This window comes from Myxine glutinosa, chromosome 2 (assembly GCF_964187855.1).
Source record: "Myxine glutinosa chromosome 2, kmMyxGlut1.1, whole genome shotgun sequence".
Classification (NCBI taxonomy): domain Eukaryota; kingdom Metazoa; phylum Chordata; class Myxini; order Myxiniformes; family Myxinidae; genus Myxine; species Myxine glutinosa.
In genome coordinates, this window is record NC_136262.1 from 116,332,406 (window position 1) to 116,344,889 (window position 12,484).

The 12,484-nt window shown below is 44.6% G+C and overlaps 1 protein-coding gene across 1 annotated transcript; it reads left to right on the forward strand.

The window, feature by feature from the left end:
* Positions 1-2,168: 2,168 nt before the first annotated feature.
* LOC144890907 (kinesin-like protein kif7) lies at positions 2,169-3,768 on the forward strand. Its single transcript, XM_078772804.1, has 4 exons — positions 2,169-2,297; positions 2,949-3,155; positions 3,279-3,499; positions 3,639-3,768. Exons 1-3 carry the CDS (start codon positions 2,178-2,180, stop codon positions 3,312-3,314), a joined length of 363 nt encoding a protein of 120 aa, XP_078628930.1. The 5' UTR covers positions 2,169-2,177; the 3' UTR covers positions 3,315-3,499; positions 3,639-3,768.
* The last annotated feature ends 8,716 nt before the right edge of the window (positions 3,769-12,484 follow it).

Here is a 12,484-nt window from a genome sequence, read left to right on the forward strand (position 1 = left end):
GCGGTTCGTCGGTTTGGAGCTGTGAAACGTCCATACCCGAGGGTGTGATTTCCCAGTCGCCTGGAGGGCGCCTTTGGATTTCCCCGTCGCCTTGAGGGCACCTTTGCGCAGCTTTGGCCGCGTGACTGTGACTGTCATCCAAACGGGATTCTGGTCTCAATTGGACATCATTCAGACGATCGCTGGAGCGGATCGACTTGGGCTTGATGGCGGAATAGAGACATTGGGGAATGTTCTTCTTTTTGCTCACTTGGAACACAGTGAGTTATATTGTACGAACCTGATGGTACCATCATAGGAAATATATATTGGTTGTACAATTGATTACTATTGTTGTTGTACTGTTATTCTTGTGTGATCTTAATACAATATTTGTTTGTTGGTAACAATTGGTGTGGCTTCACCATTGATCTTTGACATAGAGAATAACACATTTTTCTGCCGTGACCCCTCTCGGGGCTCGGAGGTACACCGTGACCGGGGGTTTGGGAGGAGCACGTAACAGTATCCACAAATGCAATTTCTTTGGTTTGCAGTGGAACAAAACAAAAAAAAGCTGAAAATATTACTAAATCTTCGCTTATTCCGCACAAAAATCCTAAAATGGCCCGGACAATATTATTGGCAACTTTTAGAAGTTGTTAGAAATAATTAGATTTCAGGCAGGTGATTGTCCTTTACTTTGGAAATGAACTCACATGTGGTGAGTTGGAGGTGCTTGCAATATAAAAATCATTCCTTCAACCAGTTTGAATGGAGAAAAGGAGTCATTCTGCTGTTTTTTGTCACTGTTTGTACCGCAATGAGCATGGAGAAAAAAAAGAAAACCAGAGAATAGTCTGAAGAGGTCAGACACAAGATTGTATTCAAGCATGGACAATCTCAAGGCTACAAGTCCATCTCCAGAGATCTTGATGTTCCTGTGTCCACTGTACGCAATGTTATCAGGTAAGGCCCATGGCACTGTAGCCAACCTCCCTGGACGTGTCCACAAGAGAAAACTTGATCGAAGATTGCAGTGAATATTTGTTTGAATGGTGGAGAAAGCACCTCGATGAACTGCCAAACAGATGCAAGCTGACCTTCAGACACAAGGTATTACAGGTAGGTTCAACTCACACCATCCATCGCCAACTCGATGAAAGCAGGTTCTATGGTAGGAGACCCAGGAGGACCCCACTGCTGAGAGAGAGACATAAGAAAGCCTGACTGGAGTTTTCCAAAACACACCTGAAAAAGCCAAAATCCTTCTGGGAGAATATCCTGTGGACAGATGAGACCAAATTTTAGCTTTTTGGTAAAGCACATCATCTCTAAGTTTACAGAAAACAAAATGAGGCCTTCAAAGAAAAGAACACCTTCCCTACAGTCAAACATGGAGGAGGTTCAGTGATGTTTTGGTGTTGCTGTGCTGCCTCTGGCGCTGGGTGCCTTGAATGTCGTGTCTGGGCATCATGGCGATGCATGGCATCATGAAATCAGAAGATTACCAAGGCATTTTGGAGCACAATGTTCAACCCAGTATCAAAAAGCTGGGTCTCCGTCAAAGGCCGTGGGTCTTGCAGCAGGAGAATGACCCCAAACACACTTCAAAAAAACATGCAGGAATGGTTCAAGACAAAATGCTGGACTGTTCTGAAGTGGCCAGCAATGAGTCCAGATCTAAATCCTATTGAACACCTGTGGGGAGATCTGAAAACAGTAGTTGGGAGAAGGCATAATTCAAATCTGGGAGAACTGGAGCAATTTACACAAGAAGAGTGGGACCAAACTGCCAGTAGCGAGGCGTAGGAAGCTCATTCATGGCTATAGGATGCGCTTGACTGCAGTTATTTTGTCCAAAGGCTGTGCTACCAAATATTAAGTCTCGGATGTCAATAATTTTGTCAATGCCATTTCTTTTTATTTTCTGATTTAAAAGGATATATTAAGTTCTGAATCAAAAACAAAGGTGCTGTAATATTTTCAGTGAAATAAAGAATTGTGGAGACCAAATACTTTTGTCAATTTCAACTTATTTTTAGAGAAATTTGAAGAGTTATTTTTAAAAAGTGCAAGGGTGCCAATATTTTTAGTCACGACTGTAAACATGTGTACAATTCACACTTTTCTTGCATTGTGTGACCAGACCCTGAGTAACGACCAACTGCGCATGTCATCCCTCCTACTCTCCTTGGATGAATCCAAGGCTTCTGTTAGCGATACGGGGTGAATCAGTGGGAAAACGCTGGAACAAAACCACCTGGAACTCTTGGCTCAACATGCTGAGATGGAAGGGAAACGTATTATCCAAAGAGGTATCGGTCCTACAATCTCATCACAATGCAACACCCCACAATGGATTCCTAGTTATTGTCTCCGCCTGCCCGCCATATTTTTAATACTATGCCTGTGACTGAACATATACTTGCTCTTTGTTACTCTGCGCTAATACAAGCCTTCATCACAAGCGGTTGGATATGGAGGTACAGCATTCACATGGTTGAATTCCCGTAGCATCACAGTGGAAGTATTGATTACTGCGCACCACGTTTTGCTGAGAAAGCTGCGAAACTTTGTGTGGAAGTTTCAGAGCCATCACAGGCATCGGAAATGTCGTTGTATCCATTCGGCTCCAGTAGCAGAGAAGCGGGTCACCCTTCTGTTTGGGATGCCCGGGAGCAGGTCACCCTCCTTCGCCAGCCATTTTCTCCCCCAAATGATCATGTTAATTCTGGGTTGCTGACTGCTTTAATGTCGGCTAACCATACAGCCAAGGAGCTGCTGCTCTTTGCCACGTCTGATGAAGCCGCCTGCTTTTTGTTGAACTTGGAAGTTTTCATTGCTAGATTATTAAGCTGTTGTATAATTTTTACTTTTAGCATGTTATGCGACATTAATGACACTGACAATGATTAAGATACAATGCCATTTGCCAACATTCATGCGTTGTGCTGCATGTCACACAGGACGAGCACTACCTGCTGCAACTGGACGAAGCCATCGAGTCGCTGGACGCCACCATTGCTTACCGCAACGAGGTGCTTAGCTCCCGGCAAACCGCACCTAAAGATCCCACTGCAGTCCTTCGCCAAAGTTGGGACAACATAATGGGACACCTGGCCAACCTGGCCACCAAGGAAACCCACCATCTTCTGTGCAAGTACTTTGATAAGGTTGACCTTCAAAGAGGCATTACGTCATGCATCTGCAGAACCCCTCCGCTAAGGTTTTCTCAATTTCTTTGCACACATTGCTGCAATAATCCATCCCATCATTATGTTTTGGTGGACCTCCAGGTGGTATTGCTCCAAGAGGAGAAACGGCACCTTTAGCTCTCCTGCTCCTTTGCTGGAAGCGAAGGCCGGGGAAAGCGAACTACTCGTGGCCGAGTTGCAAGTGGCGATGCAAAACCTCTCCTTGGAGAACGAGCGTAAGCTCACCACACAGCAGAGTGAGCATGACCGCAGCCTGCAGCTGTACATTATCCACGCATCGACTGCGCACTCACTCCCAGCAGGTGAGCACCACAGCACCACAGCACCACAAACATTTAAAAAAAAAAGGCCGAACTTTTAATAGTCACAAGGTGTACCGCCTCTCTTGCTCCACCTCAGAGCATATGGGAATTCTCTTGATATTTTGGTCATTTTATCCAGCAGGCGAAAGTGAGAGCTCTACTGTCATTAAATCTTATGAAGACAAGGTGCAACTACTGCAGAAGGACCTCGTCTTCTACAAATGCACGAGTCGTGAGCTGAAGCGTAAACTGCAGAAAACGTTTCCAGAATCGCGTCGCTCACAAGGAGCCTCAACCAGCCTTCCAGGTGACGTTACTCAAATTTTTCCCTTCGCCTTCCACTCCCAACATTCCCCTCCAGCTGCACAACAAATAAACAAAAAGAGCAAATTATTGACAATTTTGGAAATGTTCCGGCACCCAAACTAAATGATTTTGGAAGTTTGAAGGAACCAGATTATCGTTGTCACAGTTGGTAAATACTATCGTTGGTCCAATGTGATGCAGATGCGTTAACGTCGGACCACCCATCACTTGGCGAGGAGGTGCAGCCCGACAGATCGGACGACATTGACCACGGACAGGAGGAGGTAAAAGATGGATCATTAAACAGCTCCATTTCCAAATCGAATATGGCTGAACATTCACCGAGTGTCAGCCGCAACGAAGCGGTCTCTCACCTGCCACCTCAGCGTGCCGCCCCTGTTCCGCTAAGAAAGCTATGGCGAGAGCTTCATCAGGTTCCCATCTCCAAAATCAAAGCGAGACGTTCCAGCGTCGTCCATAAACCCGAGGCTCCTCAGGATCTATAAACTAAGCAAGAGATGGTAAAGAAGAGTACAAAGTTCCTCATCGCAATCCCACGGGTGAAGCCTCACTGTGTGCCTGGGTTGTCATCCGTCCCGGCAGATGCAAGAAAATGCCACCAAAACCCAAGTTGTTTCCTTCTGTTGTATTTTATGTGACTTGACTTTCCAAAGATTTTGCAGTTTCACTGTTTAAAATGGCTTGGGGAGTGGGAGGTGGAGTTTATATTCCTTTTCCGGTATAATTGAAGGTTTTAAAATGCACTTTAACAATCTGAAAGACAATACCGTACATGCATGCAGCTTCATTCATTCACTGACAAGTCATTTCAGATATGTTGGTACTATTATTCCAAACAATCAATTATTTAAAATGCTTCATTTGTTGCCATTCTGAAAGAGAAGGAAATATTTTTAAGCATTTGGTGTTTTTAGGGTTAACTATTACATCATTGGAGTGATGTAACCTTTGTCATTTCCCCATTTGTTATTTACCCATGTCATATGATGCCTTCGACATGAGCCTTGTTCATTAAAACAACTACCCCGAGCACAGAACAGGCCACACTGCCTTCTTCTTCTTCTTCCGGTGGTTTTTATCTCTATATATGTGGGTTTCAGAAAGTGGAACGGTGACCTCCCAGGTCTCAAAGTATCCTCCTCCGCTTTGGTGAGGGATCACAGTTTATGGTACAAGCTTTTTTTTCATTTTTTTTCAGAGTTTTGCTCCAAGGGTTCTTTTCAGGATCATCACCGAACCCAGATTGCCTCCAACTTTTTAGTTCATTTGTGGTAATGTTCCCAAGGATGCTTAAGATCTCGAACATTCGTCTTTATAATTCCCGTTGCCCCAATCATCACTGGTACAATTTTGGTGCTTTTCAGCTTCCAGGATCTTTTCACTTCATTATTGACGTCTTGGTATTTGGTGCTTGATTCTGCTCGTGTGTGCTTCTTCTTCTTTAGTATGCAGCACATCACCGTGGGTCGCATCATTTGCTTGAGAAGCTGTGTTGCTGATGCAGTGCCCCCTGTAGGTTGGAGCTGGAATTTGGAATTTAGCCATGGCGACGGTGACCGCTCGCCTTCTGTTTGTGAAGGACACTATGGGATCTCTAACATCCAACGAATGCTGACGGACGGAACGTCCAGTTTAATGTGCATCCGAGGGATGGCATGCACATTGATGAACGAACCGTCCTGCCTGTAAAACACCGGGATGGCAGTTTATAGCTGGGTCGGGATTTGAACCCAGGCTAGATAGCTTGGAGGAGAGTGCGTGCACCTCCAGGCCATCCCACCAGCCCCATCACACTGCCAAGGAAAAGAGTTTTTCCTTTTATCAGTTTTTCCCTTCTGTAGTAAAAATCCCAAGGAAACGTATGCAGGAATTTCAAAACATGTTTACAAAGTTGTCATCTTTAGAAAAAAGGTGAAGCTGACAAAGCATTGCATTACTATAATTATTGGGGAAAATGTCAGGGGCATAGAAAATGCCCCTTTATATAGTACTAGCTGAGGTACCTGGCTTTGCCCAGGTTGAATAAGAATAAGACAAATATATGATGAAAAGAACATGTATATTTTAGAGCAATATCACAGTACATTGCCTACATGACGTTTTGTCAATTTTCAATTTCTCAAAACCTCTTGGTACACAACATTTCTGGTTTTCTTACTTGGTGCCAAGACATAAAGATTGCTTGGTTTTCCAACCCTCGAGCAGCCCACGTACAGCTGGCCATGGGCAAACACTTGTTCTGTGAAGTTCAGGCCTACAACCTTCATTGATTGCCCCTGTGCCCTGTTGATGGACATAGCAAAACATAGCCTGATGGGGAACTGAATCCTCTTGAAGGAGAATGGAAGGTCAGGTGGAATAAGTGGTATCCTTGGAATGAATACTTTCTCTCCTCTGTATTGTCCTGAGAGGATGGTTGCCTCTAGGACATGCGGCATCATTTGCTGGATTGTCAATCGTGTTCCATTACACAGCTTTGGTGGATGAAGATTCCTTAGAAGCATGATTGGTGCTCCCACCTTGAGAATCAACCTGTGTGTTGGGAGTCCTTGAGGCTGAAGACTGTTGAGAAACTCAGTTGGGAAGTTTACTGCCTGATCTTCATCTGTCACTTTGCCAAGAGAATCATAATGTCTTTCATGACCGGGAAGTTGGTGGAGGAGCAAATTGTTGATCTCTTGAACAGCATTGTTCTTGGGGGCCAAAATGGCTCTTTCGGCAAGCCATGATGAGTCCTGGAACTGGGTCTCCATATTGGGAAAGACCTTTTTGATCAAGTCATCTTTTGTTTCAACAAACTGTCCAAATGGTAGAATTATTTGTTCTGATGCATCTTGAGAGTATAGACTATAGGCCATTGCCAACTTTCAAAAGCTGGCTTGAGAACGCCCCTGCAGTGTTGTTACCAAGAAGGTGGACTCTCATGTTGGTATTCAGGGTAAGTCTTTGCACATGTGGCCAGAGGAGATAAGAAGACTTGATACAGGCCTTGACTTGATCTGCTCTTGTGCCCCGTTGGATGACTGGGAGAGTCTGACGAAAGTCTCCAGCCAGAACAGTTGTCACACCACCCATGATTTTCTTGTTGTTGCGAATATCTTGGAGTGTTCTGTTCACTGCTTCGAATGCCTGCTTGTGGTTCATAGTAGCCTCATCCCAGATGATGATTTTGCACTGTTGAAGGATCTTGGCTTTTGCTGAATTATTGCTAATGTTGCAGGTTGGGGTGTCTTGCTTGGTCAAATCCAAAGGCAGTTTGAAAGTTGAGTGTGCTGTCCTTCCTCCTTCAAGAAGTGTAGCTGCAATTCCACTTGAGGCCACAGCCAGAGCAATTTCCGAATTTTGACGAACCTTGGCCAGGATGTTATTAATGAGGAATGTTTTTCCTGTCCCGCCAGGAGCATCGAGGAAGAATATCTTGCCAGCATCATCATCAACACTCTTCAGGATAGAAGTAAAGGCTTGCTGTTGGTCCTCAACCATTCTTGGGACATTCTGCTCTACAAATGTGGTCAGCTCTTCCATGTTGTAGTTTGTTTCCCTCAGAAGCTCCTGAGCCATTCCCTCAATGCAGACAGTAGGGATGGTGTTGGATGGGTGTTGAGCTGTGCTCGGCTTCCGTCAGACGTGACACTGCATTCAGGCCAAAGCATTGAAGTTTCGTCTCATCAGACCACAGAATCATTTGCCTCATGCTCCCAGAGTCTTTCATAAGCCCTTTTGCAAACTCCAGGTGTGCTGTCATGTGCCTTTTTCTCAGGAGTGGCTTCCGTCTTGCCATTCTTCAATTTCTCAAAACCTCTTGGTATACAACATTTCTGGTTTTCTTATTTGGTGCCAAGACATAAAGATTGTTTGGTGTTCCAATCGACCGTCGTTGGTGAACCCAAAAAATATTTCCAACAGTTGAAATAATTATTGTTTCCAACAGTTGAAATTTAATGGAATTCGAATTCGAATAAAATCTCAACTAAAAAAAAAAACCGTTTATTCGTTCTTGGCGCGAAAAAATGGCGTGCATTTTGTCATTATGTGCGACTTTACGTCACTCCTACGGACGTGAAAACATTTGTTTTCCTTAAAAATATATTTAAAATAAATAAAATAGTACATAAATTAACAATAAAAGAAGCTAAAAAACAATTTAAAATACAATAAAAAGCACATTAAAAATATATAAATATGTACGTACAGTATACTGTATGTACGCGCAACTGCCGATTCTCATTCAAAACAGAGGCGACGTACAGTATTCCTTTACTGTGTCTGTGTTAGCCATGGGTCCGAAGAAGGATAATGCTAGTGTTTCCAAGCATAATGTGGTTACGATGGACGATAAGTTAAATCTGATTAAAAGGTATGGAAAAGGTGGAAAAGTGTCGGTGATAGCGCATAGACCTTATCGCGAATCGGAACCGCAATGCGTCATGGGATCGGAAAGGGGCAATAGCGCCGCCACAAACTACACCATGGAATTACAGCTGGCCCGGTTTTTTAAACCATTGATATTAAAATAAAACGTAGCCTATAACCACCGGAATTTTATGCTGATTCCGAATCTGTGTCTAAAACTTTTCTTCGATGTGTAGTTCTTGAGTTATAAGCGGACATCCCGACAGACAGACAGACACTCCTCCTTTATATATAGAGATGTGCCATGTGGCAAACTATAGAAAAGAAGGGACATTCCACATTCCATGGCTTGTAGAAAATACTGTCTTGTCCCTGTCGATTAAGAACACCACCGGATGACGAATACCTGAACGTTTTTTTACTCCTGAGGCAAACTCCCAATTTGGCGGTTATGAGTGTGCGCGAGATGGAGGCTGCAAGACGTTTATCCGGAACGGAAAACGGGTTTATTCCGAACCCACAGAACATGCAAACACCACAATGAATTGATAATCAAACGATTTAATAACCAAATAAAGCAAGACGAAATAAATGTTGAGGTAAACGAATTGAAATTCTTACTTTGAGGATCCTCACACACAGTCACGAATACGAACACACGGGAAATTAAAATGAAAAAAAAAATGTTCCTTTTTAGTGACAGTGCCTAGCTCACCCAAACGAGTTCGTTTGATGAGGTCGGCAGTGGTGGCCGACACCAACGCTTCCCATGCCCAATTGGCACCAGGCGACGAAGAGAGCGCACGGAGCCGTGAATCGAGCAATGAAGACGACCCTCTTTCCCTGCACTCTGTCCGAAGTGCCAAGAGCCCCACAACACGCCGCCTTTATTGCTCCTCGAGTGCCACAAAATTGCGCCCAACTCCATGCAGCTCACGATCGGAAATAGCCAAAATGGCAAAGCTTCTTGTCCGAGCAAAAACACCGAGAGCGACTCTTCCTCTTCCTCTCTAAAAAAAACCTCGATGACGTCACCCCTACCAATGGCAAAGTTCTTGACAAATCACCCCATGTCTTCTGGGCCAATCATCACCTTCAGGGGTGTAGCCTGACGGCTCTTCTTGACCGCCCATTTATCTGCCTCTCGTGGGCGGGCTTTCACCTATTAGGTCCTTTGGGTGGGGCTTAATCCGGGAACCAGTTTGCTTGCAGTTGGCGGTTGCTGTTGTTTAAATGAGGTTTTGCATGGCCGGCCTTATCAGCAAAACGTAAAGGGAAAATTACAGAGGGAAAATCCCTATCGCTAATTAGCACTGCTTCACCCCTCATGTGAAGACACATAAACAGCCTTAAGCTACAATTTCCCGACTTATTACATTGAAATGCTCTGACGCTTTACACGGTCCAAGCTATAATTATACAGTCCTACCTTCCCTACGGTATCCTTTCAGCTACCCCTATAAACATAACAATACCAAACAATAGAAAAGAAGGGACATTCCATCGCATGTGGAAAATGCCAGACGATAAAGAAGGGACATTCTAAAAATCTTGTGTGCATGCTGTATAACCCTTGTGTTCTTCGGAGGAACCATGTAATGCTCTGGAAAAGTTCATATAAAGGGGCACCCTTAATTTACCTCGCCCTTATTTTGGGTTTAGTTTACCTCGTGCAGGATGTTGTGCTGCTACATTAGTTTTATGTTGCTGATCAAAGGTCCGCAGTCGGCCTCCAGGGTTTAGTTTAACTGAGATTCAATTTCTGGTTTCGATTTTCATAGTCGCTGAGGTCGATAAGGCCCCAGTAAAACAAATTTAGTGAGAATCAGTTCAGTTTTGCCGACAGTATAGTGACATGTGGTGAGGCTTTGTCTCTCCCTCCCCCCTTCCGTTCTCCCTCCCCTTTTTTCCCCCCATCCCTTTCCCCTCCCTTCTCTGCTCCCTTCTCCACTCCCTCTCCCCTCCCTGTCCCTTCTCCACTCGCTCTCCTCGCACCACCATTCCCTCCCAGAGTGTGCAGTATAGTGAGGCTTCACTCTCCCTCCCCCTTCCTTCCTTTCTCCCTCCCCTCTCTTCCTCCTCCTATCTCCACCTCCCCTCTCTCCCCCACCTCCTCCCATCCCCATCCCCTCCCCATCCCTTCTCCACTCCCTCTCCCCTCCTCTGGTGAAGTTCTGGTGCCCAACTGTTTCTGCTGACGTCCTCCTGCAGTCGGGTTACCTCCTTCCAGGAGGTTGCTGGCAGGATTTGCACACGTACAGTGTCCACCTCAGAAACTCTGCGGCCGCCGCAGGTTTCTGTCAATTTAGGGGGGGTACGGCCGCCGTATCCTAGCCGTAGAGCAAATGTGACTGAGGAGTGAAAGACTTGCCCGAATGTTACTTTAATGTTCTCTCCAATCCAGGTGTGTACACACATCAAGCGATGAAGGCTTATAAGTCACTGGAGGCCCATCGGTACTTCACTGCTGGCTTCGGGCAGACAGTACATCATGTCAAGTCTGCAACAGGGTTGATTATCTTGAAAGCTGATGTACGTCCATCACAGCGGGCTGATGACCCTTCACATCACCCATGGCTAGCCACAAACAGTGACGGAGTAGTGCAAGCTGCCCACTGCACTTGCATGGCTGGGTAAGTTTAAATATAAACTATTACTTTTAACTTCAGTTAGTATTTTCATTACATCACAGCTACTGAAAATATCACTTTCTATCAAGACTATAGTATTTCATATTCATATAATTTACAATAAATTGGGTCGTGTGAGTACTTAATATAATTTTATTTTGTCTCTCCCCTCCAGGCTTGGCGAGTCCTGTTCACACGTTGCTGCCTTGCTCTTCAAGGTGGAGGCAGCAGTTCGTTTCGGGCTGACATCAGTGGCCTGTACAAGCAAGCCGTGTGAGTGGAATAATTACCACACGGATAAGGTTCAGCCAGCTCCAATCCATAACATTGGTTTCTACAACCAGGATGCTATCAAAAAAGTGGATTTGAAAAAAAGAAAGAGACGGCCCACATCACATATGACTCAGCCTTCTGTAGATGAACAGCAGAGTTTCCTTAAACTACTCAGCACCAATGAATGCCCTCCTGTTGCCCTTTCACTATTCTCGCCAACTTCAGCTGCGTTCGAGTCTCAACGGATTCTACCACCAACACCGCATCTGCCGTTGACATTGCGGTCACATTACAAAGAGACTAACAAACAACTACATTCTGCAGAACTGAAAAGAAAATGTGAGGAACTAGCGACATCTTTGGCAGTGAACAAAAGCGAATCTGAATTTTTGGAACAGAAAACTCGACTCCAGGCAAAGACCACCATCTGGCATGAACACCGAGCTGGTCGTATCACTGCCTCTTCTGCTCATACCATCCTGCACACTAACCAGGACAGCCCAGCTCCATCCGCCATCCTCAGATTGACAAAACCGAATCCTTCAGAGATACATTCAGCCCCCCTCATTTATGGCCGCAAAAAGGAACCCGAGGTATTCCAGTTAGCGGGTCAACTCCTCGGACAATATCATGAAAACTGTGAACTCTCGCACTGCGGAATGGTGATATGCGAGGACAAGCCATGGTTGTCAGCATTGTTAAGTGCTCCTGTCATGGGACAAGGATTTTAGAAATCAAGTGCCCGTATTCAGCAAGGGACAAAGAAGCAGAGGAATTTGTTATGACAAGGCATCCTACATGTATGGTGGACACTTGAAAGAGGAACACCAGTACTACACACAAGTTCAGCTAGAAATATATGTTCACAATGTGCAGGCCTGTGAGTTTGTTGTGTATGTGAAAGACTCTCTTCTGCATCAGACAATTGTTCGCAATGATATGTCCCTCAGCAAAATTCTGCCAACGCTTGAAGGATTCTGGAAACGTCACATCACACATGAACTCCTCACTAGATGAGTAGAACATGCAAATGCACAAGTTAAGCGTGATGAACGGATATATTGCTATTGCAGGAAGAAGTGGGATGGAGTTTCTGTTCTAGTTGGATGCGATGGGTGGTCTTGCCCGTTTGAGTGGGTACACTTGAATTGCATACGTCCAGCTAGGAAGACAGCACCGAAAGGCACATGGTACTGTTCGAAATGCTGCCACGAAAAGTAAATTCAAGCATGAAATGCTTGATATCATGTATCGTACTTACAATATAATTTACATGTAATACCTATAATGCCTACATTACCTCGTTCATTTCATAAGTTAGAAATGAAGTACAAGTATAATCAAGGTTCTGTGAAGACAAAGTACAAGAAATAATAAATGAAATAAAGTTGACACCATGAAA